Below are 26,518 nucleotides of genomic sequence, written 5' to 3' on the forward strand. Positions count from 1 at the left end.
ATCAGGGACTAGAAATTGGTTCCCCCCTTTTAAAACGAAAGCAGAAGTTCTTAGGAGGCAAAGATTTGCGCCAAATCCATGTTCTGACCCACAGGCCCAAAGGAAGGGCCTGAGTGAGTGGTTTAATGTGTGGATACGAAAGACGGATGTCAAAAACGCCAGTCCTAGAGCTTGATTAAATGATAGAGTTGGATGGGACCACGAGGAGCATCTAGTCCAATGCCAGATATTGGATTCCAACTCGCACCAACAACAGTCAGATGTAAACTTACAAAAGAGAACAATGACAACCGAATTATAGGTATTAGCCCCAACCCCAACAAGGTATTGTAGTTAAACAAAACTTAACCTAATACTTTATTTATAAAAATGAAAAAAAAAAGTTTTCTACCTGGGTATTCTTTCTTTTCTTCTCTTCTTCTGTTTTGTGTCTTATCTTACTCTGTGCACTTGTAATTATGCACTTTTTATCTTTTAATGAAGAATATAGAGAATAATAATGGGAAAAACCTACAGCACAGTGTAGGTTTGAAAGTAAAGTTTGAACCAAAAAAATTTATGGGTGGAGGCAGACAGCTCCATGGGAGCACACTTCACAGTTTCTGGTCTGACGGCTTTTACTGCCTTTGCTTAGAGGCAGGATACAGATTCTTGGCTGACAGCTGTCACTCAGAAGAAAGAGCTGAAACATCCCCTCCCCACTTCTCCCTCTTCAGCGGGAGGGGAGCAGATGGCTCAGGTCTTCTTCATTTCCTGCTTCTCCCTGGGTAGGTTTTCCCACAATTTTATAAACACTACATTAGGCTGCTTAGGCATTGCCTCTCTACTGAGTGCCAGCATGCAGCAAGTCAAACCACATTCACTTTCCGGGAAAGCTCCTGGGGGACATGACTCCGCCTTCTCTTTACTTGATGCAGCCCAGACCTTCTCCTCTTCGCAGATAGGGCTAATCTGATGTCACAGAGAAACTCCTCCCCAACAGCACTCACAAAACAGACGGAGGACCCTCCTACTGGGGTGGGGCTGCTAGTAAAAGCTTAGTACGCATCACAAAAGAAAAGCAGATTTCAGCAAAGACAGGAACAGCCAGTCCACCTCGGCTGCTGGGTCCCTTCTCCCACAGGTAGAGAACCCACATCATAGAGAGACTCGTCCCAACCAGCAGCCCCCAAAATGTGACTTAAGCAAGTCATACGACGTTCACTATATGGGAAACATCCAGAGTAGGATTGGAATATGCCCTCTTTTTCAGAAAATGTCTTCTTTTTCAAGTCTGATTACCACTGTAACTTTATGCTTTGCCGCAACAATTTATGGAAGATGTTGAGGTTTTATGACTTCAAACTGATCCCTTTTCGACATAATCACCCAGAACTATCGGACCTGAATACTTCTTGTCATTAAACTCATTTCCAATCAAAACAATTATTCGACATGGCATTTTACCCCCACTAACTTCTTCTAAAATGCTTCACACAAGCGCACATGTGAACAAAAACGTAAAAAAAGAAATGTGGCCATAGCTCAAAAACTTCACCTGACTGAGCAAAACCAATGTGATTTTTGGATTCAGCGCATCAGATTCATCCTAAATCAACTGAAAAAAACGCAGACAACAAATTTGTTGTTGACCAGTGTAATCTAAGAAAAAATCCTAGTGCATTAGACTCAGATCTAAGGCACCCGGCTAAGTGAATCACAACAGAGCTGCAGCTTAAACTGGCTACATACTACCGTATATCATTCATTTTTCTTGTTGCTGAACTAAAAAGATGCTGGCTCAGCTACAAGATCTTGAAGAAGGAGCTTGGGAGGGCAAGAGTTAACATCCCCCTGCCCTTAAGGAGAGTCCTTATGTACATGTTAAACGCAGGAATCCTTTGCCCAATATGGGGCTCAGACCCATGACCCTTTGATTAAGCTTCTCATGCTCTACCACCTGAGTCATTCCACCCCCTTGAACCCTTTTGGTTGCCCCTTTCTGAACTTTTTCCATACACCTTAGGATTCTTTCTTGTTTCTCTGTGCAAGTCTAGTTGGCACCCACCCAACCACCCAGGTCTGCAACTAGAGGACATCCCAATAGCAATAACTGGTACCTGAAATAAGAAAGGTCATCACCAGCAGTCCTTGCAGCACAACTATTGCAGCTCTCCATCTCAATGTGACACCCTTCATGGTCTGAAGGTGACAGTTTCCTGATGAATCGTGGAGGAAAAGGAAAAGCAGTCTATTATCTGAGTGAGTTGGGCTGTTTGGTTTTTTATATATATATATCGTGCACAAACATGCTAGCTAGAGAATAACAGGAGGGACTATCTGAAATACGAGAGCAGTTCTGGTGAGGACAGGATTACATAAGGAAGCAGGCAGCTGTCCAATAGGGGCGGACCCATATTTTAATATTTATATGGAGTCCCTGAGTGATAGCCAACCAGCTGCGCTGGTACAAACGAAGGCTGGCCTCTCTTGCTCTCCTCGCCCACTTCTCCCATCCTATCTTCCACTCCTTTTTCTTCGTCTGATGTTCACTCCATGGCTGAATCACGAAGACAGTCGGGCGGATGTCTAGGGGTTCCCACCCTCCTTTCCCCTTTCTATTTTTCTCAAGCAGAAAGACAAATTCATAGCTTCATAAATCCTCCCCTCTCTTTCTTTTTTCCTTTCCTTCTCCTCCTGTGATGAGGCTACATTTTTATATTTTAATGTTTCAATATTTTAATGTTTTATTTTAATTTTGTTTTAAAGTTGTAATCATTCAACTTGTTTTTATTATTGATTGTAAGCCACTCTGAGCCCGGCCTTGGCTGGGGAGGGCGGGGTATAAATAAATTATTATTATTATTATTATTAAATAAAATAAAAATAAAATTCTAATGCAAAGCAATTTCCTTCAGCTTCCAGTCTCCAAACCTGCCTGGAGGAGATGCTTTTAGGATTTCCAGTTCCTTCTGCCCATTTTGTCCGTTTTCATTATTACCAGATAATGGAGGCATATAATTTGGACAAAAAAATTGGCTTCCAGGTGGAAAAATCAAAATTGGAAATAGAACTGTTAGATCCTAAAATTAAGAATTTGTCAAGAATGTATAACTTGCTGTTGAAATGGAATACTCAGGACGAATCTGTTATGATTAAATGGGCACAAGACATTGGACATAATATTATGATGGCTGACTGGGAACAGTTATGGACCACAGGTATGAAATTCACGGCATGTAATGCCTTAAGAGAGAATATAATGAAAATGATATATAGGTGGTACATGACACCAGTCAAGCTTGCAAAAATCTATCATCTGCCCGATAATAAATGTTGGAAATGTAAAGAGACCGAAGGTACATTCTTTCACTTTTGGTGGACGTGCCCAAGGATTAAGACCTTCTGGGAGATGATCTATAATGAAATGAAAAAGGTATTTAAATATACCTTTCTGAAGAAACCAGAGGCCTTTCTCCTGGGCATGGTCGGCCAATCGGTGCCAAAAAAGGATAGAACTTTCTTTATGTATGCTACAACAGCAGCCTGTGGACGATCACAGCATCAGAGAAAGGCATCAGAGAAAGGCAGCACTGCTGTCTCTCCCAGGCTCCCTCCCCCTGGGTCTGCTGCTGTCGCCCATGCGCCAAAGCCCAGCCCCAAAGTCCAGCCCGGACGCGGCTTCCCTTGATGGGGGCACAAAATACGTGCCTGGGGCAATGGCCCCAACAGCCCCCCTCCTGTTACGCCATTGTGTCCAGTGTCTGCAAACAGCAGATCATAGACACCAACTCCTAGAGGCCAAGGTATATTTGTCGCCCTCCGTGTCATATTTGAGGGGGCTGGTGGCTCCCAAACTTGATGGGCTTAAAAGAGAAGACCTATAAACAGCACGAGCCAAATGCCCTCTGGATAGAAAATGAGTATGATAACCAACTCTGGAAAGTAGCTTGTCAATATGTTTTAGGTTCTTCTTATTTTCCAGAACTGAGTTCTGCTTTGACTTTGAATAAGTGTCAACTAAGGGATTGGCTCTACTGGATAGAATCCAGAATGGACCAAGGAAGGTTATTATTATAAGGCAATATAAAATTAGGAAATGCGTAAGAAAGAATCAAAACGGAGTATTCTTAGAAAAGCTGAGGGAAGTCCAAAAAAAGAATGTATCTGTGAAAAATATGTGTTATTTTTTATAATTTTGTATTGTAAAATTAATAAAAATATTTATTAAAAAAAGAATCCAGAATGGACCTACAACTAATAGGAAACACCCCCCTTGGTATCCGGTCTTGAGAACAGAGCATTTTAAAATGGGGAAAAAAATAAGGATATGTTTTTGGATAATATGTGTAATGGTTCTAGGGGTTGCTCGTGCGTAAATCGGCGCCACACCTAGAATCATAGAATCATAGAGTTGGATGAGACCACAAGGGCCATCGAGTCCAACCCCCTGCCAAGCAGGAAACACCATCAGAGCACTCCTGACATATGGTTGTCAAGCCTCTGCTTAAAGACCTCCAAAGAAGGAGACTCCACCACACTCCTTGGCAGCAAATTCCACTGTCGAACAGCTCTTACTATCAGGAAGTTCTTCCTAATGTTTAGGTGGAATCTTCTTTCTTCTAGTTTGGAACCATTGCTCCGTGTCCGCTTCTCTGGAGCAGCAGAAAACAACCTTTCTCCCTCCTCCCTCCCATCCTTTTATATATTTGAACATGGCTATCATATCACCCCTTAACCTCCTCTTCTCCAGGCTAAACATGCCCAGCTCCCTTAGCCGTTCCTCATAAGGCATCGTTTCCAGGCCTTTGACCATTTTGGTTGCCCTCCTCTGGACACGTTCCAGTTTGTCAGTGTCCTTCTTGAACTGTGGTGCCCAGAACTGGACACAGTACTCCAGGTGAGGTCTGACCAGACCAGAATACAGTAGCACTATTACTTCCCTTGATCTAGATGCTATATTCCTATTGATGCAGCCCAGAATTGCATTGGCTTTTTTAGCTGCCGCGTCACACTGTTGGCTCATGTCAAGTTTGTGGTCAACCAAGACTCCTAGATCCTTTTCACATGTACTGCTCTCAAGCCAGGTGTCACCCATCTTGTATTTGTGCCTCTCATTTTTTTTGCCCAAGTGCAATACTTTACATTTCTCCCTGTTAAAATTCATCTTGTTTGTTTTGGCCCGGTTCTCTAATCTGTCAAGGTCGTTTTGAAGTGTGATCCTGTCCTCTGGGGTGTTAGCCACCCTCCCAGTTTGGTGTCATCTGCAAATTTGATCAGGATGCCCTTGAGTCCATCATCCAAGTCGTTGATAAAGATGTTGAATAAGACCGAGCCCAAGACAGAACCCTGTGGCACCCCACTAGTCACTCTTCTCCAGGATGAAGAGGAACCATTGATGAGCACCCTTTGGGTTCGGTCAGTCAGCCAGTTACAAATCCACTGAGTAGTAGCATAGTCAAGACCGCATTTTACCAGCTTCTTTACAAGAATATCATGGGGCACCTTGTCAAATGCCTTGCTGAAATCAAGGTAGGCTACATCCACTGCGTTCCCTTCATCTACCAGGCTTGTAATTCTGTCAAAAAATGAAATCAGGTTAGTCTGACATGACTTATTTTTCAGAAATCCATGCTGACTATTGGTGATCACAGTATTCCTTTCTAGGTGCTCACAGACTGTTTGCTTAATGATCTGCTCCAGAATCTTCCCTGGTATTGATGTCAGACTGACTGGGCGCTAATTATTTGGGTCCTCTCTTTTCCCCTTTTTGAAAATAGGGACAACATTTGCCCTCCTCCAGTCTGCCGGGACTTCGCCTGTTCTCCAGGAATTCTCAAAGATGACAGCCAGTGGCTCTGAGATCACATCTGCCAGTTCTTTTAATACTCTTGGATGCAGTTCATCTGGCCCTGGAGACTTGAATACATCTAAACTAGCCAAGTATTCTTGTACTATCTCCTTAGTTATTCTGGGCTGTGTTTCCTCTGCTGAATCATTTGCTCCAAATTCTTCAGGTCGAGCATTGTTTTCTTTATCGGAGAAGACTGAGGCAAAGAAGGCATTGAGGAGTTCAGCCCTTTCTGTGTCCCCTGTTTGCATTTCACCATCTTCTCCTCTGAGTGACCCCACTGTTTCTTTGTTCTTCCTTTTGCTATGAACATACCCATAAAAGCCTTTTTTGTTGCTTTTAACCTCTCTAGCAAGCCTGAATTCATTCTGTGCTTTAGCTTTTCTGACTTTGTGTCTACATGTGCTGGCTATTTGTTTGAATTCCTCTTTGGTGGTTTCCCCCCTTTTCCATTTTTTGTACACATCGTTTTTTAATGTTAACTCAGTTAAAAGTTCTTTAGATAGCCACCCTGGCTTCTTTAGGCACCTTCCATGTTTCCGTCTCATTGGTATTGCCTGAAGTTGTGCTTTTACTATCTCCCTCTTAACAAACTCCCAGCCATCATGAACTCCCTTTCCTTTTAGTATTACTGTCCATGGGATCTCACCCAGCACTTCCCTAAGTTTTATGAAGTCGGCTTTCTTAAAGTCAAGAAATCGAGTCCTAGTATGCTTGGCTGCTCCTTTCCGCTGTATAGTAAACTCCAGAAGAGCATGATCACTCGCGCCTAATGATCCTTCCACTTCTACCCCACTAACCAGGTCATCAACATTGGTTAGGACCAGATCTAAAATGGCTGTTCCTCTTGTTGCTTCTCCCACTTTCTGGACAACACTGCAAGGCCAGTGAGGAATCTGTTTGACCTTATGCTCTTGGCTGAGTTTGACATCCAGCAAATATCCGGGTAATTGAAGTCCCCCATTACTACTATGTCCCTTCCTTTTGCATGCTTGGCCATCTGTTCCAGGAAGGCATCATCTATGTCCTCCATTTGGCTTGGGGATCTATAGTAAACTCCCACAATGAGGTCCCTGTTATTCTTCTCTCCCTTAATTTTGACCCAAATGCTCTCACTTTGGCTTTGAGGATCTAAATCTTGGATCTCTTCACAGGTATACACATCCCTGACATATAACGCCACTCCTCCTCCTTCCTTGTCTGGTTTGTTTCTCTGAAATAGATTGTATCCCTCCATTGTTACATTCCAGTCGTGGGACTTATCCCACCAGGTTTCAGTGATGCCTATTATGTCATATTTAGTTTGCTGTACCAAGAGCTCAAGCTCATCTTGTTTATTTCCCATGCTTTGCGCATTAGTGTACAGACATTGAAGTCCATTAATCATTCCCCCGTGTCTATTATTTAAGGATTTTTTCCTCCCACCACTAGGTCTGTGTGCTGTTTGCTCCATTTGCTCTATGACATTTGGATGATCATCTTCATCAATTGATAGACTCCTACCTTCAGGAGCACTGTCTCCCTCCCCCACATTAGTCAGTTTAAAGCCCTCCTGATGAGGGCTCTCACCCTCATCATCAATTGGCTCTCACCAATTGAAGCTTGGTTGCTCAAGCTATTGGGCTCACATATAGTGATTTATTAAAAGACCAAGAAGGAAAATGGAGATTGAAAGAGTATGAGGAAATAAAAGAACATTTTCAGAGTTGGTTACATTACAGGCAATTACATGAGATATGTAAAGAAGACAAAAAACCCCCCTGGATTTAGTTATGCCACTTCTAAATTTCAAAAGGAAGTCATAGAAGAGAAAGTGAAGTTGCTGAAGGGTGCATATAGTATTCTGCTAGAATGGGAAACAAAAGATGAGAAGGTGAAATGATCAAATGGGCACAAGATATAGGACATAATATACAATTTGAGGATTGGGAAAAATTGTGGAAAACAGATTCAAAATTTACAGACTGTTCTCCTTTGAAAGAAATTACATGAAAATGATGTATAGATGGTATATAACACCAGTACAGATTGCAAGAATGTACAAAACCGGGTCAAAGGTATGCTGGAAGTGTAAAGAAAAAGAAGGAACTTTTTACCATATGTGGTGGAAATGTAGAGAAATTTTAAAAATTTGGGAAATGATAAATAATGAGTTGAAGAAAATGTTTAAATTCACATTTGTAAAAAAAACAAACAGAAGCATTTTTGTTGGGAATGGTAGGAAAAGACCTGCCAAGGAAAATAAAGAATTTATTTATGTATGCTAGAGTCTTGATAGCACAAGGATGGATGAATGAGGAAACCCCGACAAAAGAACAATGGCAAGAGAAATTGATGAATTATGCAGAACTGGCGAAACTGACATACAAATTGTGAGACAAGGACAACTGTGACTTCAAAGAAGGATGGGAACTTTTTACAAACTACTTAAAAAGACAACAAAATGAAATGGACTCCTTGGCAGGTTTTGAATAAACATACACAAATTTATTGATTGTTAACATAATAGACAGATAATGTTAGGATTTATATAATTTTACAATATGCAAAGAATAACATGTATTGAGAAATCAGAGAGAGGAACTGAGGGAAGTCTCGGGGGAGGGCTCTTTGGGGAGGGGGGAGGGGGAGAAAAAAGGGGGAAAATAATGAAGATGATATGTTTTGATAATTTGTTATGTTGAAATTCTTAATAAAAAATTATTTTTTAAAAAAAGAGACTGGTCACTGCCATGGAGCCCTAACTCCCCTCCTTCCTTCCTGCTCCACAACACAGCCCTTCCAAACCCAAGTGCAGGTTCCAGCACTTCAGGTGCTCCCAAAGCCCCTTTCTCAGCCCCATATCCCAAGGACAGTGGCTCCTAATGCTGCCAGGAGAGGGCGGGCCCTTGGAAACCTGACTCATACTGATCTTAAGACAGGTTTGGTGTGCTCCTCACACCATCATTGGTTGGGTGGATTATCTCAAATGAAAAGCCACCATCCTTCCAATTACATTTGATGCCAAGGCCCTGACTCACTGGTGATATTTATAGGGCCGAAGGACTGGCTCTTTATAACATCGCAGGATGAGCGCTGGCAGGTCCTGAGAATCATGGGCACGGAGCTGGATCCTGTTGTGGAAGAGAAGGGAGGACAAGAAAGACACAACATGTTAGGTATGGGGGGACGTTGGCCCACTTCTCCCAGCATGCATTGAGACGCCACAGGGAATCATGAAGAACTTGGAGCCTGAGGGGCAACCCATACTTAGGGGTGAAAAAGTAGCCTGTTTTGCCTTAGAGCAGTGATTTGGAGGTGAAAGGTTTGTGTGCGTAGGTTTATTTAATTATTCGGGGGGGGGGGATTCTGACATCGCAGGTGGTTGGACTAGATGACCCTTGGTGTCCCTTCCAACTCAACAATTTTATGTTCTCTGATTCTATAATGTTTGGCTTCAAGAAGTATTTTAATTATTTATTTTAGCTGTGTAATATATTTTATTCTGTTTTTTTATCTGCTTTATGCCTTTTATCTTGTGCAATGGCTTTAGCCATACACATAAATTATATTCATATTGGTACATGTAAAGCAATACACTTGTGTCAAGGGGCCCCAGTCACCTCTGAACCTGGTCAGTTGCATTTATTTCATTTAGAAACAGCTTGTCACATCCATTTTTCAATGTGCCCAAATTCCCAAACAGCTTGCTACTGATATTATTATTATTATTATTATTATTATTATTATTATTATTATTATTATTAACAGATGGCATTATTAAGATGTCACATAACCAAAAGGCTCCCTGCAATCAACCGATCACCCTAAAGAGGGAATAATTCAGCAGACAATTGCTAAAATAGGGAGAGAGTCACAGTGAAGCTGTAAAACAGGCTTCACCAACTTGGGCTGTCCATACGTCATGGACTCCAACTCCCATCAGCCCCAGCCAACATCTAGAGTGCACCAGGGCTGGCAAAGGATGCTGTAAAGAAAGCAGTTTTCAAGCAAGACGTGGGCAGCAAGGTTTGAAATTAGCCAGGTGCCAAGCACATTTTGCACCTGCTATCACCACCTGCGACCATGTGCCGGGGTGACACCTAACATCTCCAACATCTGGAGGTACCTGCCTGGAGATCACTGGATCTTGACTGTTTTCACACACTAATACCACATCCTGTAGAATTCTGTTATATTTTGATCTGCACAATCAGAATGAATTTCAGGAACCAAGATGCTTTTTCAGTGCAGCCTGAGCAGGAGCAGTGAACAACGTTATAGCTAATTGTTGACACTTGTCTTCATTTCCCCCCCACCCCCCACTGCCCTGCTCACAGTTGTGAAGAATATTCTTACGTTGTGTATAACGTAATATATATGTGGACTTTCCCTGGATCAAGAGACTTTTCTTTCCCTGAGAACTTAAAGTTCTTAACCTAGCTCAAGATGGTCATCTGAACTAGCCAGATGCTTAACCAAGAATCAATCACAGTCAGTCCATCATTTGGAAAATAAGACTTTAGAGCTGTCTTTAGAGCTGGCATATAGACATTCTGTTTTGACAACTGTAACCTTGGTTTTAGAAGCCATTTGGCACCTAGATTATACATCTGAGTTTCTAACACTGGTGGGCAGATGAAATCGTTTGGACCTTGTTCCATAGCCAAGTCACTATCTTCCTTGAATTAAATCACAAACACACCCTTTAAATAATATATTTAGAAGGGAAGCAGGGCACAATATGGTAAAATTAGAGGAGGTCAGAAGTGGAGCAATTTAAGGCTGTGGAAGAAATTCCCTAGGGCAAACTCACCTCCTCCATCTAGTGCAACAGTAATGTTCATGCTGCCTTGGTAACACTGGTCATAGTCTTTGCTGCATTCCATAGTCTCCTTGATGTTTCCACTGGCGCCCCAACCAAAGCCCGAGTAACACTGGTTGGAGCCAGTGCCTGGAGTAAGAAATCAAAATGAAGAGCAAGGGGTCTGTAGTGGGTCTGGATCAAAAAAGGCCACTCCCCTTTGTAGGAGTCTCCCCCTTTCTTCTGTCTCTTAAATAATGATTGGGGGAGTATTTCGGTTTACTTTGCATATCAAAGTGAAGCTACTTAAATTGCCCTTTTCAAAGCAGTGGGTATATTAATCGTACTCAGGGTAGACCCACCAAAATGAATCAGCATGTGTTTATGCGGATGCATTAAGGGAGGTATTATCCTTCAAAATCCACACTTTCCTGAATTTTGTGAGGCAGTTCTCCAACTTATAGGTGTGTGCGATTTTTGCACATATTAGGAGCTGATGCCCCTGCTTTCTCTACTTGCCAAACCCACCAGACCCTTTGCCAAACCCCAAACCTGATCAAGTCCTTTACCCCCCCCACTCACCCCTTGCCTATCCCCCCAGCTCATACAACCTCTACAGTGCTCCCTATATTCCCATTCCCCTCACAGCTCCCTCCAAATCTTTCCCCATGCTCTCACCGCTAAATTGCACCCTAAAGCACACAGTCTTTTCTCATTTCTTGAGAAGTGGGGTTACCTTTTCTATAGCACGTGAGCCCAAGAGTTGGGGAACAGGGCCGCTTGCCTTAGAAATCTCCAAAATTGAATTCTTCAAACCTCCCTATTGACAACCACCCGCCCAACAAGTGAAACTGTGAGTTCTCACTTTCCTCTCAGGTGGCACTCAACCCCCTCCCCCCAAAAAATACCTCCGTCCTCGATAGGGGTGTTGGGAACCTCCCTCGTTTTTGCATTGCAAAGGTCACCAAAACAGTAGCTCTGGTTGAACAGGATGGCAAAGTGTCGGTCACCAGAGTTGATTGGTTTTGTTCCATCCACAAGGTCCTTGCTGGCACAGCCTTTGTGACTCATTATCAAAACTTCTTTATCTAAAATGAGGGGGGTGGGAAGAGATGTTTATATACAAACAATAGAACGATGAAGTGGTAGAGTGTTCCAAAGACCTTACCTTGACAATTTTTGCTCTGGGGGTCGTTTATACATTATTTGGTGGGGTTAGGGTTGCCATATTTCAAAAACTTAAAACCTGGACAAAAAAGGTTTTTGTTTGTTTCTAGGTTTTTGGCCAAAGTTGTTGATGCCTGAACATTTCAGCAATTTTGGCCCAAACACTGTTTCTGATGGCCGAATCGTGGGAATGTCTGGAAAATTCTGGACGTACGGCAACTCTGTACATGGGGAAGGGGCTGCTAAAGCCTCTTGCTCCCCCCCCCCTCTGGTTCATGTCTACATTAGTGCCATGGGTGGGGGTGATTTTGTTCATGTGAGTGGCCCTAGAAAGTGCTGACAGTTCTTCCCACTTCCCACTTCTTCCTGTTTCTTTGTCGCACATTTCCTGGCAGCTGTTTTACTTCAAAAGCCTTATATAGCTGGGTTCCCATAGGACGGTAGCCTGCATTCCAGCCATGCAAAATCCAGAGCTTTTCTACACCCTCATATCTCCAAATCCTCCACTGAGGCAAGTAAGATGCATATTGTATTTTTAGCATGCAGTCCAGCCTGGCAAAAGATCATAAGGAAGGACCAGAGCCAGAAGGGCATTTGCTCAGTGGTGAGGCATCTAATCATAAGCCTGCATTTTTATCAAAGCTTATATTTTTGATTAAGGCCTGTATATTAAGATGAGCTTAAAGATTTTCAAATGTTTCATGCCAGGCAGAAGACCAGCTGCCTAAGAACCTTGGCAATGTTTATTCTCCTGGACAAGGGGGCCCCCTGATTTATAGCAGAAAACAATTCTCAAAGTCGTAAAAAGGGATTTACAGGCTGAGAGCGAGGACACTGACCTTGCATGTTGCAAAGTACAATTAAGCTGTAAGAGTGGTTAAATTAAGAGTTGGTAAATAGTAAAATAAAACCATGTGCCTCCCATTAAACTTGAGCCATATTTTCCTAAGGTTGAAAGGTCAAGAGCAGTGAAAAAGGCAACTGGCTTGGCTGGAGAAGATAGGTTTCTTCCTATCTTATTTTGAGGCTGGAAACTGTTCCTTCCTTTTTTACTTTGAGAAGGTTTCTTCTTCTAAAAAAGCTATCTATGTTATGTATTAAATATATTGGCTTAAATGTAATTATGCAAAGGATTTAGAAAGAAAGAAATGTTAAATCCTTATGCTAGATTCTTATTTCATATAGTTGGAAGAGATCACAGGGGCCATCAGCCATCAGCCCAGCCCCCCTGCCAAGCAGGAAACATCATTAGAGCACACATATGGTTGTCAGGCCTTTGTTTAAAGACCTCCAAGAGAAGGAGATCTTTCAATGATGATGTGAACTCAAGATCCTTGACATCTGTTTAAGATAAAAATTTAAGATTAACCATTTGTTTTGGAGGGCAATAGAGCAAGGAGGGCAAGAGGTGAGCTGGTAATTAAGGTTCCTTGTTGAGACACATGTAAGATATATTACTACTTATTTGTCATTTATAGATAGAAGAATATATAGCTTTTTGTTTCCCATAAAAGGGCAAAAGGAAATGGGTGTATCTTTTGTGATTGGTTCTAGCAAACAGCCAATAGGAATTTCAACCAGGCTGATTGGACAGAGGCAGCCACAGGAGGAGCAAGGGGGCTGGATTAAGGAAATATAAGTGCTGGCCAGAATGGCAGGAGGGCAGGCCAGAGCTTGGTAACCATATACCACTGTGCCTCTCATTTATTTGTCTGACAAATAAATTATTATTTTAATTTCTCTATTGCTGCGTTGAATATTTCATTCCAGCTAAGCGTTAACCACAAGCAGGGTGCTACAGTGGTGGAAAGAAGATGCTGTACCAACTTAGGAAGAGTGGCTGCAAGTAAGTTCATTAGTAGGTTTAACTTAAATCAGCAGTTAAAAATATTACTAAGATAAATGGAAGAATAACTTTAAAATGGAGTAAAGTGGAACACGCAGTGTTAAAGCTAAAGTAGAAAAGGAACCACAAAAGGGGTTGGGGAAAATAATATATGTGTTTGTAAGGTGTGTATTTGTAATCTTGTGAAAACTGAAAATAAAGTTTATATATATAAAAAGAACACAATGAAAGTCTGCACCTGCCTCCCTTGTCCTTTTCTTTCATTTGTGCCACAAGGAGATAAAAGGTTTCTACTTTCGTATCTGAAATAGCCATAGTTCTCTGCAATGTCAATACCCAGGGAACTGTGGTTTGTTCTAATAAACTAGGACAATGTATTCAACCAGTGTGCCATGGCACTCTGAGGTGCTTTAAATGTTGGTCAGGGATGCCGCGGGCAACACAGGAATCTGTCCGTCTTTCTTTCCTCCCCTCTCTCCTCTGATGCCCTCTTGCGTCTCTGCCTCCCAAAGGCTTGTGCATCTGTTTGTTGCAACAGCTCTCGATAAAAGCTCCCCAGGTGAATGGCATCATTGGTGCTGGCCAGAGGGTGCTAGTTGGCAGGAGCTGAGGTGGCCTCAGAGTAAGCAAGCAAGTGGGTGGGGTAGCCCAGCTGGGCAGTCCACCAGCCCTTGTTGTTGGGAATGGACAGACTAGTGGGAGGCCAGACAGCCAGGCGCCACGCTGGCCTTTCTTGTGCTTGCTGTGTGCAAAGCTTGCCTGGGAGCTGAGTGCCCATTGCTGTCACTGCCACCTCCCAAGGTAAGGTGCTGACCTATGTTCAACTTTGGCCAGTCTCTGTTGGGCCACTAAGGCTGGGGGTATCCTCTTCCCAGGCCCCTGTGAGGCAGTGTGAGGAGGAACCTCTCTTTGGAGCAAGAGGGAGCAACTCAGAGACCAGTGGCTGCCAGGAGGACTCCCAAGGAGAGGTGAGAGGGCAGGAGGCTGAGGGAATACTCCGCATGCAGGGTGTTCACTAAAAGGGTGAGAAACTGCTACCTCTGCAAACAAAGGATGACATAACTGCCTCCTGAGCCCCACAGTTAATTGGCTCAGCACAGACAAGTTGCAGAAAGAATGTACAGTGGTACCTCTAGATACAAACTTAATTCGTTCCGGAGGTCCGTTCTTAACCTGAAACTGTTCTTAACTAGAGGCGTGCTTTTGCTAATGGGGCCTCTTGCTGCTGCTGCGCCTCGGGCCTATGATTTCCGTTCTCATCCTGGGGCAAAGTTCTCAACTCAAAGTAACTCTTCCAGGGTAGTGGAGTTTGTAACCTGAAGCATTTGTAACCGGAGGCATTTGTAACTCGAGGTACCACTGTACCTGTTCAACAGGGAGCCGTGGACTCAAAAAGGTTTAAAACCTCTGAACTAGGATATCAAACTGAAATAAGGCAAGATTTATAAACTTTCAGAAGGTTGCTGTTGTAACACTACTTTGGTGGCAGGAATCTATGCCCCTCCAGATTTCATAGAATTATAGATATGGATGGGACCACAAGTGTCATCTAGTCCAATGCCAGATGTTGGATTTCACTCACATCAGCCCCAGCCAGCGTGACCAATGGTTAGGGGTGGTAGGAGTTGAGATCCAACCAAATCTGGAGGGATGAGAGGTCCCCTGTCTCTGCACTAACCTCTGGCTTAGTGTTACATCTGAACTGGGTCTGTGTCAACTCCCAGAAACAGTATTCTTTTTATTAAAAAATAAAGAAATGGAGGACAGGGGTTTGGACAAAAATCTGCAAATATAAAATAAAATGAATCAAAACATTAAATACCTCAATTCTGAATGCATGCAAAGTATCATTTCAGGCCTCAGGTAATCCTACTGGGAAATTTAGGGGTTGTAAGTAATTTCATGCTTTTCCTCTCTCAAAAATCTAGCAGCCACACAGGATCCATCTGACAGACCAGCACTTACCTATAGAGAATATAAGTTGTGCATCTGTACAAACGTTCTGAGCGCTGGAGCAGTTGGTAATACCGCTTTCTGGGGAGGCACTTGATGTTTTGTTGCCATTGTTTGGAGTCATAAGATGGACGGTGTTGGAGCTATGACACTTCAAGGCAGAAATTCCTGAAAAGAAATGTGGGGAGAAAGGGTATGAGATCCTGGAGAAATTATTAGCAATGTCTTTCTGCCTTGAAATCATCAGAAACTAGAAATTGGTTTCCCCCTTTTGAAGTGAAAACAGAAATTCTTAGGAGGCAGAAATTTGTGTCAAATGCCTGTTCTGAACCGCAGGCCCAAAGGAGAGACCTGAGTGAGTGGTTTGATGCATAGATACCAAAGAAGGATGTAAAAAATGCTATAATGGCCAGTCCTAGGGCTTTATTAAATCATAGAGGTGGATGGGACGACGAGGGGCATCTAGTCCAATGCCAATTGTTGGATTTCAACTCACACCAACACCAGTCAGATGTAAACTTACAAAACAGACTAATGACAACCAAATCATAGTCATTACCCGCCCCCCAGGCAGCCTATTCCTCTTTTAAAGCCATCCAGCTGGGTGGCCATCCCTGTCTGCTGTGGGAGGGAGTTCCATAGTTTAACTTTGCACTGTTTGAAGAAGATCTTTCTTTTAGCTGCCCCGAATCTGCCAACTTTCAGTCCACAATATCTAGTGTTTTGAGAGAGAGTAATGTTTCTCTAACCACTTTCTTCACGCCATGCATAATTCTTGAGCATCTATCATGTGAACTGTTTCTCCTACTTTCTCTAAACTAAAACATCCCTAATGCTGCAAACTTTCCTCATAGACAAGTCATTCCATCCCCTCAAACAGCTCCTTTTTGAAACATTTCCATTTGCCTTGGAATTCCTTCTTGTTTCTCCGTGCAAATCTAGTTGGCACCCACCCAACCACCCAGGTCTGCAACTTCAGGACATCCCAATAGCAATAACTGGTACCTGAAATAAGAAAGGTCATCGCCAGCAGTCCTTGCAGCACAACTGTTGCAGCTCTCCATCTCAACGCGACACCCTCCATGGTCTGAAGCCGAGAGGCCCTCTGAGCCAAAGAACCAGTTTCCTGATGAGTCGTGGAGGAAAAGCAGCCTATGATCTGAGAGAGTTGGGCTGTTTGGTTGTATATATATATATATATATATATATATATATATATATATATCAAGCACAAATGTGCTCAGTAGAGATTGGCTGGAGGGACTTCCTGAAAGACAAGAGCAGTTCTGGTGATGGCAGGATTACGCAAAGAAGAAAGAAGCCTATGCAAAGAGTAAACAGCAACAGATGTGGAATCTGGCAATAAGGTAAAGGTAAACGGTTAAGTCCAGTCAAAGGTGACTATGGGGTGCGGTGCTATATGAGGTATGGGAGAGAATTATAGAAAGAACACCATGGTGGACCTCTCCAATAGAGGCAACCTCGACATTAAAAAATATAATATATATAAAAATATATATAAATTGCCTGGCCAACTTATAGAGATTTAGTACAAGGAATGAATAAAAATATCAAATTAAAATAATATGAAGAACTCAAAATATTGGGAATAAAGTGGTTAGAATATTTGCAATTTAAGGCTACATATGAGAAAGATATAAAAACTAGGGGATTTGGGAATAAAATATCAACATTAGAAAGAGAAGTTTTATAAAATAATCAAAAAACATTCTCTAAAATGTATAGATTATTAGATAAAGTCTTCCCAGATCAATAAGTCAAAGGAGAGAATATGCTAAAGTGGGAACGAGATTTAGGATATACAATTGATTCTGAAGATTGGAAAAAGTTTTTTTGGGGGGGAAATATAAATTTTATGGCCTGCTATTCATTAAGAGAGAATTATAGGAAGATGCACCACAGATGGTATATGGCACCAGACAGACTGGCAAAAATTAATTGATTGAATAGTAATAAATACTGGAGATGTAATAGAATGAAAGGCACTCTATACCATATGTGGTGGATATGTCCAGAGATCAAATTTTTTTGGAAGATGATCCATGAAGAGATTAAAAAAATGATAAAAGTATCATATATCAAAAGGGCAAAAGCATATTTATTAGGAATCTTGAGTAAGGATATCCCCAAAGACAAAATTAACATCTTTCTGTGTGCAACAACAGCAGCGAGAATGTTGGTAGCCAGTCATTGGAAAGGAATTATATCCCAACAAAAGGGGAATGGTTAAGTAAACTATGTGAGTACCTGGAGTTAGCAAAATTGACGGATTTAATAAGGCATAAATCCAAAAACTATAATTCAGAAACAATGGGAATGCTTAAATGAATATTTATACAAGTAGGGCTCAAATACGAAAGTTTGGTTGTCCTTAGACTAACCTTGTGAAGAATATAGAGAACATAAAGATTTGACTGATTATGAAAGAACCTAAGGAAGGGAAGTGATTGAAGAACAGATGTAAAGGTGAGCTAGATAACTAAGAGATGCAAGGTGAATGTGGTGGAAATCATTTATAATATTTTAACTAGGATTTATATATTGTAATGTTTGAAGCATGAATTTGGTGACATTATTGGTTATGAAAAGTATTTTTTTCCTTTTCTTTTGTCTTTTTTTTAGTTTGCATTTTGGAAAACATGTATATAAATGTGTTTACAGTATTATGTATTGTTCTTTGTTTCTCTTTCTCTTTCTTTTCTTGTAAAAATAAAAAAATAATATTTTTTTTATAAAAAAAGGTAAATGTCCCCTGGACGGTTAAGTCCAGTCAAAGGTGACTATGGGGTGCGGCGCTCATCTCGCTTTCAGGCTGAGGGAGTTTGTCCGCAGACAGCTTTCCGAGTCATGTGGCCAAGATGACTAAACCACTTCGGGTGCAACAGGACATTGTGATGGAAGCCTGAGCGCATGCAGACAGCGTTTACCTCCCCACCTCAGCAGTGCCTATTTATCTACTTACACTGATGTGCTTTCGAACTCCTAGGTTCAATATTGCAGATTCTGGCAATATGGAGCCCCAAGCTAGTACAAAATTTGGCACCTCCTAGCAATGGCAAACCAGCTGTGCTGGTACAAAGCGAGACAGGCCCTTTCTTGCTCTCCCCATCCTATCTTCCTCTCCTCTTTCCCACCCAGATGGTCCCTCCCTGGCAATAAGCAAATTGTCCAGTAGCACCTTAGAGACCTTGGAAACCAACTAGGTTTGGTTCTTGGCATGCACACGAAGGCTTATACCAAGAACAAACTTAGTTGGTTTCTAAGGTGCTACTGGAAAATTCATTATTATTTATTTAATATATTTTGACTGTGTCTCCTTTTTTCCTAGGCTAAACATACCCAGCTCCTTCAACTATTCCTCATAAGGCTTGTTTTCTGGAACCTCCTGGTCCCTTCCAAGTGTATGAGTCTATGATTCTGTATATTACCGTATTTTTCGCCCCATAGGGCGCACCGGCCCATAGGGTGCACCTAGTTTTTTTGGGGGGGAAATGAAGAATTTTTTTTTTACCCCAGGCGCGGGGCTGGGGGAAGCCCAAGCTTCCCCTGACCCCAGCCCCCAGAACAGGCTGCTATCCGCAAGCCTAGGGAGCCCGGCGGGAAGTCGCACCAGTCTCCCACGGCTTGCAGAGAGCTTCCTGAAGCCCGGAGCGCGCTTCTCAGCACGCCCCGGGCTTCGGGATGCAGGCAGCTCTCTGCAAGCCGTGGGAGACTGGTGGGAACTCCCGTGGGCTCCCAAGGCTTGCGGATAGCTTCCTGAAGCCTGGAGAGTGAGAGGAGTCGGTGCGCACCGACCCCTCTCATTCTCTAGGCTTCAGCAAAAGCCTGCATTCGCCCCATAGGACACACACACATTTCCCCTTCATTTTGGGAGGGGAAAAAGTGTGTCCTATAGGGTGAAAAATACGGTATTTATTTATTGCATATTATTTATTTGTTGCATTTATTTACTGCATTTTTCTCCAAGGAGCAGAAGGTGGCATACAGGTTTCCCCCTCCCCCATTTAATCCACACAACAGCCCTGTGAGGTAGGTTGCACTGAGAGACAGTGACTGGCACAAGGCCACCCAGTGAGTTTCATGGCTGAGTTGGGGGTTTGAACCCCAGTCTCCCAGGTCCGAGTCCTCCTCTCTAACCACTACACCACACTGCTTCTACTTGAAGCCATTGGAAGTGGGATTGGGAGCATCAATAATGCCAGCTGCATTAGAAAAGGCTGCACAGGCTGTGGACTGGCAGATACAGTGGTGGTCTGGATGAGTGCCAATAAATTGAGACTGGCAAGACAGAGGCACTATGGGTAGGTGGTTCTCAAATTTGAGAACATAGGAGCCTGCTGTGGAGAAGGTTGCCCTCCCCATGATGAAACAGGTGTGCAGTCTGGCAATGTTCCTGGAACCAAAGGCAAATGGAAAATTTCCAAGAAATCTTTAAAAGTTTCCTGTTTCTCTGGTGTTCCCTTAAGGCACGGCACCATTCATACAGCTCTCAGATGTGAGCAAAGTTCCATTGGGCATTCGAACCCAGCTTGCTTCACTTTATTTCTTCAAAACAATCAACCCAGGAACTTGCCTAACAGCTTGATGTTTCAAAAGCAAGAGTGCAGCCCCCAAGGCATATTTCAACACCCCCTTCCTACCTTACATGGCGTCAAATTTCTGTGCAGTGATCGGTGAATGTAATAAAATAATAGATACCTCTAAATAGAATATACCGTAAAGTGTTATCCTTTAGTGACTGTAGTACAGAGGGAGGAGTAGGAAAAGCAATTTTCCCAGGGGCACCCCATGCTCTTAAAACAGATATGCAGCCATAAGGAGTATAAAGGCCATAAGTGCCTTGCCGCCTGTATATATGTTGGTTTGAACAGCAACCCTGTGAGGGGAAGAGGGGTCTCCTAACAACTCTCAGCTCCCTTAAGAAACTATAGCAACCAGGATTATTTGGAGGAGAAGCCAGGGCTGTTTAAAAGCCAGGGCTATGAGGTAAAGGTAAAGGGTAAAGGGACCCCTAACCAATAGGTCCAGTCATGGCCGACTCTGGGGTTGCAGCGCTCATCTCACTTTATTGGCCAAGGGAGCCGGCATACAGCTTCCAGGTCATGTGGCCAGCATGACTAAGCCGCTTCTGATGAACCAGAGCAGTGCACGGAAACACTGTTTACCTTCCTGCCAGAGCGGTACCTATTTATCTACTTGCACTTTGACATGCTTTCGAACTGCTAAGTTGGCAGGAGCAGGGACCGAGCAACGGGAGCTCACCCCGTCACGGGGATTAAAACCGCTGACCTTCTGATCGGCAAGCCTTAGGCTCTGTGGTTTAACCCACAGCGACACCCGCATCCCAAAAGTGCTATGAACACTGCTTTAAATATACAGTGCAGATAGGCAAAGGAAAGGATGCCTGGTCAGTTAAGTTCCGTCAAAGGTGATTATGGGGTTGTGGTGCTCATCTCGCTTTCAGGCCAAGGGAGCCAGTGTTTTTCCACAGAGAGCTTTCTGGGTCATGTGGCCAGCATGACTAAGCCACTTCTGGTGCAATGGGACACCGTGTCGGAAACCAGAGTTCACGGAAATGCCATTTTCCTTCCCACCACAGCTGTACCTATTTATTTACTGGTGTGCTTTTGAACTGCTAGGTTGGCAGGAGCTGGGACAGAGCAACAGGAGCTCATCCCATCACGGGGATTGACCTTCTGATCGGAAAGCCCAAGAGGCTCAGTGGTTTATACCACGGCTCCACCCGCTCCCCTAGTGCAGATTGGACCTGTGAGTGTGCATAGGTAATGCCTTTTGATCCAGCTGGGCTACAGGGCTACGGTGTCTCTGAGTGGTTTAACAACCAGTCCCTCTTCCCTGGGAACTCTGTGGACTGTAGCTCTCTGAGGGGAATAGTGGTCTGCTAACAACTCTCAGCACTCTTAACAGACTTCACTGCCCAGGTTTTTTTTTAAAATAGCATCCTGAGAACTTAATTTTGTTAAGGTTGCTGAGAATTGTTAGGGGACCCTTCACAGAGCTACAATTTTTCCATCATCGTTTTAAATTTTTATACAGTGGTGCCTCGCAAGATGAAAAGAATCCGTTCCGCGATTCTCTTCGTCTAGCGGTTTTTTCGTCTTAGTGGATTAGCGCTATTAGCGGCTTAGCGGCTTTTAGCAGCTTTTAGCGGCTTAGCGGATCAGCTGATAAGCGGCTTAGCGCCTTAGAAAAAGGGGGGGGGAGGAAAAAAAAGTCGGAAAAACTCGCAAGACATTTTCGTCTTGCGAAGCAAGCCCATAGGGAAATTCGTTTTGCGAAGCGCCTCCAAAACGGAAAACCCTTTCGTCTAGCGGGTTTTCCGTCTTGCGAGGCGTTCGTCTTGCGGGGCACCACTGTACTGTCTTTCTATCTTACAATACTGAAGGCAGTTTACAAGCTGAAGAAACAAAAAATGTACATCTTATAACAATATAATGCAGTACAAAAATGTGATAATAAAACATAACTTTAAAACAAGCAACCTACATCAAAAAGGTAATATTCAACAATCATTAGAATAGTATAAAATAACAATATTAGCACATCAAAGTTAAACAGAAATTCACCCTTGACAGTTACGATAAAGCCTTGCCTGATGAAGTCTCTCCCCTCACAGTTCTTCCTCCAGGAACAGCTGAGGACGTTTGGGTAGATATCTAGGGATTCCCACCTCCCTTTCCCTCCCTCCTTTCCTCTTTCTACCTATTTTTCTCAGGCAGAAAGACAAATTCAAAGGTTCAGAAATCCTCCCCTCTCTTTCCTCTCTCTTTCCCCCAAACTGGAGAAAAGCAGTGGACTTGGGGGGGGGGGGTTCCTATGCAATTGTCAGGAACCCTGCCTCCGGCTGGACAACACAGGGAGCATAGTTCATTAGACGGAATGATTTATTGCCCAAGTACACAGATAACTCCAGATGGCATTAACCCAGCATTAATCTGTTATGTACTGAAGTTCTCACCCTGGGCCTGCAGGTGGATACTGTAGATAGTTATGCAAATAAGGGATCGAAAGTGACGTTCAGTGATTGGATGGTTTTAGAAAGTTGTTACAATTATGTTGTACTGGAGCTCTATATAAGCAGGCTGACTGAACCCTTCAGTTTAGTTCTGTTCTGGCCTCTGAATAAACAAGAGCTGTTTGAAGAATCGCTGTGTCGTCTGATCTGTTCATTCACAACTTAACACAATCCTAATGCAAAGCAATCTCCTTCAGCTTCCAGTCTCCAAACTTGCCTGGAGGAGATGCTTTTTGGATTTCCAGCTCCATCTGCCCATTTTGTCCGTTTTCAGACAAATCTCGCTGTGAACTGTAAGGTAGAGGATGGGGAGAACTGTCAAAAACAGCTTGCTGCTCAATACTTCCCTTTTCTCTCCTTCACTCGCCAGCCTGTGCTGGGAAACCATCCATAGTCCAGCTTGGACAACGGACTTCAGCCAACAGACTATGAAAACAAGAGTTGTTAGAGGCAAAACATTTATGTTCAGAGAAGTCAAGAAAATGTGTGTGCACAAAGCTGGTGTTTAGAAATAACTTTGTGTTGGTTGATGATCAAGCTCTTGGTCATGAGCTCCCAAAAAGCAGCAATGAGCCCAGATGCACAGAAAATAGTAGCTCTAGTTGAGGGTTGCCATATTTCAAAAACTGAAATTCCAGGCGCAAAAGCTTCACCCCCCCCCTTCAAAATATATAAAAATAGATTAGTTTTTCAGCTATTTTTAAGGAAATTCACCAAAATCTAATGCCAGACATCCGGATTTTCCCAGACATTCCAAAGATTTCTGCCCAGACACTGTTTATGAGGGCCAAATACCGGCTATGTCTGGGAAATTAGACGGGGGTGTGGCTATGGGGGGTCCATAGCTGTGTGACTATTATGAAGGGACCATGTGCTTCAAAATCTACCACTACGCTACTGAGTGATAAACACAGGGCATTGTGGTGCACAGCTTTCCCTATTTAATCAAGCTGCAAATAGGGATGTTCACTTCCAGTTTTCTCACTTCCTCATTTATCTATGATTAAATTCAGTTCTCCACTTTACAGCCAGCCTTTTGTTTCAGGGACGAGCGATCCTAGGCCAGAGACCTCTCTATATGTTCCTTACCACTCTCCCCATACTACACTCCTCACCAGCCCTGCTTCAAATTCTCCTTGGTGGAATCTACACACATATTTGAAAAAAGTTTTGAAACATACATTGAATACACTGAACTTTCCATAGCTCACCATCGCCATCTACTGTCACATCGTTTTACTGCACTTTACAACACACATTTTATTTTCAGCTGTATAACTGAGCCCCTTGTGTGTTTTTGCCTGGCTGGAATGTGCCCCTGGACTGTGTTGGGTATGTAGGAACAGCTGGGACATAAGCTAAATCAAAGAGCAACAACTTTTCTCTCTGGATTTTCACTGTTTGAAATATGACAACCCTAGCTATAGCCATTAGTATTTTGCCATCACATCCGAAATCTGTAGGGGCCTGGGAAGCAAACAAATTGCTTGGTTTTGCAAGAGAGAATCAGACCCCAAGGTGGTGGCTATCCAAAATAAAATTTTATTTTATAGATGTGAGCCATACATCCAATTGGGACAGGTCACTGCCTTGGAGCCCTAACTCCCTTCCACCCTGAAATATACTCAGAGTCGCAAAGTGATTTCATGCTCTTTATTCAGCTCATGGTGGTGAGGAGGAATGAATGAAAGTCCCCTCAAAGTATCTGCTTTATATACATTATTTACACAATGGGCTGCACATGATTGGCTAATTCCAGAATTCTACTGTAAGCCAATCAGGTTGTGGATTCACTTCAATCTGGAGCATGATTGGGTGGTTCCTGCCAACCAATCATACTGCTGCATTGTTCTAGGACCAATCAGACTGCTGCATTTTGAATCCTATTGTTCTAGGACCAATCAGACTGCTGCCTTTTGGATCCTATTGTTCTAGGACCAATCAGACTGCTGCAGTTTGGATCCTATTCGACTCAGTACATAACACACCCTTCCTTCCTTCCTCCCTCCCTCCCTCCCTCCCTCCCTCCCTCCCTTCTTCACAACACAGCCCTTCCAAACCCAAATGCAGGTTCCAGCAGTTTAGGTGCTCCCAAACCCCCTCCTCACCCCCATATCCCGAGCATGGTGGTTTCCAGGACTGCCAGGAAAGGGCAAAGTTGAAGGCTGAGCCCCTGGAAACCTGACCCATAATGATCATAAGACAGGTATGGGTTGGTGGTGCTCCTCACACCATGATTGACTATCTTGAATGCAAAGTCACTCTTCTTCCAATTGCAATTGCTGCCGGAGCAGCAAGGCCCTGACTCGATGGTGATATTTATAGGGCCGAAGGATTGGCTCTTTATAACATCGCAGGATGAGCGCTGGCAGGTCCTGATGGTCATGGGAACAAAGCTGGATCCTGTTTTGGGAAGGGAAGTGAGGACAAGAAAGACACAACATGTTAGGTATGAGGGGCTTTCAACCCCTTCTCTCAGCATGCATTGAGATGCCACAGGGAATCGTGAAGAACATGGAGCCTGAGGGGTAACCCACACCCATGAGTTCTTAGGGGGCAGGGGCCCCTACACCTCTGAAAAAGCAGCCCATTTTGCCTGAGAGCGCAATTTTGAGGTGGAAAGTTTGTGGGTGTAAGTTAAAGGGGGACAAATTCTGACATCGCTGGTGGTTGGGCTAGTTGACCCTTGGATTCCCTTCCAACTCAACAATTCTATGTTCTATGATTCTATAATGTTTGGCTTTAAGAAGTATTTTAATTATTTATTTCAACTTGGTAAGATATTTTATTCTGTTTCTATTCTGCTATGTCGTTTACCTTTTGTAATGGCTTTGGCCATATCCATGAATAATATTCATATTGGTACAAGTAAAGGAATCTCCATCAAGGGGCCCCAGTCACATCTGAACCTAGTAAGATGCATTTATTTCACTTAGAAACAGCTTGTCACATCCTATTTTTCAGTGTTCCCAAATTCTCAGAGCTGCTTGCTGCTGATTTATGATCATTATTATAATAAAAAGATTATTAAGACGCCACATCACCAAAAGGCCCCCTGCAAATCAACAGATCACCCTAAAGAGGGAATAAATCAGCAGACATTTGCTAAATCAGGCTTCACCAACTTCATGGTCTCAAATTCCCATCAGTGACTGCCATCTTCTAGAGGGCACCAGGGCTGGCAAAGAAAGGGGTCTTCAAGTAAGACATAGGCAGCAGTATTTGAAATTAGCCAGGTGCCAGGTTCTGATACTGGAAGTGATCTCAGCTTGAGGGGAGGGGGATGTTTTGGAGGGCAGGAGCTGTGGAAGAAATTTCCAAGGCAAACTCACCTCCTCCATCTAGTGCAATAGTAATGTTCATGCTGCCTTCGTAACACCGGTCGTAGTCTTTGCCACATTTCGTAGTCTCCTGCATGAATCTAGTGGAGCTCCACCCAAAGCCTGTGTAACACTGGTTGGACCCAGTTACTGGAGTAAGAAATCAAAATGAAGAGCATGGGGTTGGGGGGGGCTGGATTGAAAAAGGTCACTCTCATTTGTAGGAGTCTCCCCCTTTTTCTGTCTCTTAAATAATGATAGGAGGAGAATATTTCGGTTTGCTTTGCATATCAAAGTGAGCCAACTAATTTGCCCTTTTCAAAGGATTGGTTTTCTTAATCATACTCAGAGTAAAACCCACCAAAATGAATTGGTATGTGTTTATGTGGATGCGTAAAGCGAGGAGTTATACTTCAAAATCTGAACTTTCCTGAATTTTGCAAGGCAATTTTCTAACTTAAAAATGGGTACAAATCTTTGCACATATTGGGGGTTGTTGCCCTTGCTTTCTCCACTTGCCAAACCTGCCAGACTCTTCACCAAACTCTACACCTGACCACGT

General features: G+C 43.1%; 1 protein-coding gene and 1 long non-coding RNA gene across 11 annotated transcripts in view; one reads left to right on the forward strand and one right to left on the reverse strand.

The window, feature by feature from the left end:
- Positions 1 to 26,518, reverse strand: part of LOC307221617 (ly6/PLAUR domain-containing protein 5-like) — an 86,162-nt gene that overhangs the window by 52,906 nt on the left and 6,738 nt on the right. For 3 of the 9 annotated variants that reach the window (XM_079986300.1, XM_079986297.1, XM_079986301.1), the window contains exon 1: positions 16,585 to 16,787. The exons of 1 other annotated variant lie outside the window; for it this stretch is intronic. In XM_079986300.1, coding sequence (XP_079842426.1) covers positions 16,585 to 16,663 — 79 coding nt within the window. In that variant the 5' untranslated portion in view covers positions 16,664 to 16,787. Of the gene's footprint in view, positions 1 to 2,099; positions 2,234 to 8,575; positions 8,944 to 10,625; positions 10,764 to 11,521; positions 11,702 to 15,591; positions 15,748 to 16,584; positions 16,788 to 24,641; positions 25,033 to 25,964; positions 26,107 to 26,518 lie in introns of those variants that run through there. 5 more of the 9 variants (XM_079986304.1, XM_079986305.1, XM_079986303.1 and 2 more) reach the window with 5 other exon arrangements.
- Positions 397 to 23,021, forward strand: LOC307221763. Of its 2 annotated transcripts, none has more exons than XR_013841484.1 (3): positions 397 to 1,223; positions 2,032 to 2,241; positions 22,834 to 23,021. It is a non-coding gene; the product is annotated as an uncharacterized lncRNA (long non-coding RNA). The 2 variants fall into 2 exon arrangements; XR_013841485.1 differs by lacking the exon at positions 22,834 to 23,021 and adding an exon at positions 16,522 to 16,654.

This window comes from Podarcis cretensis (assembly GCF_951804945.1).
Source record: "Podarcis cretensis genome assembly, chromosome: 8".
Lineage (NCBI taxonomy): Eukaryota > Metazoa > Chordata > Lepidosauria > Squamata > Lacertidae > Podarcis > Podarcis cretensis.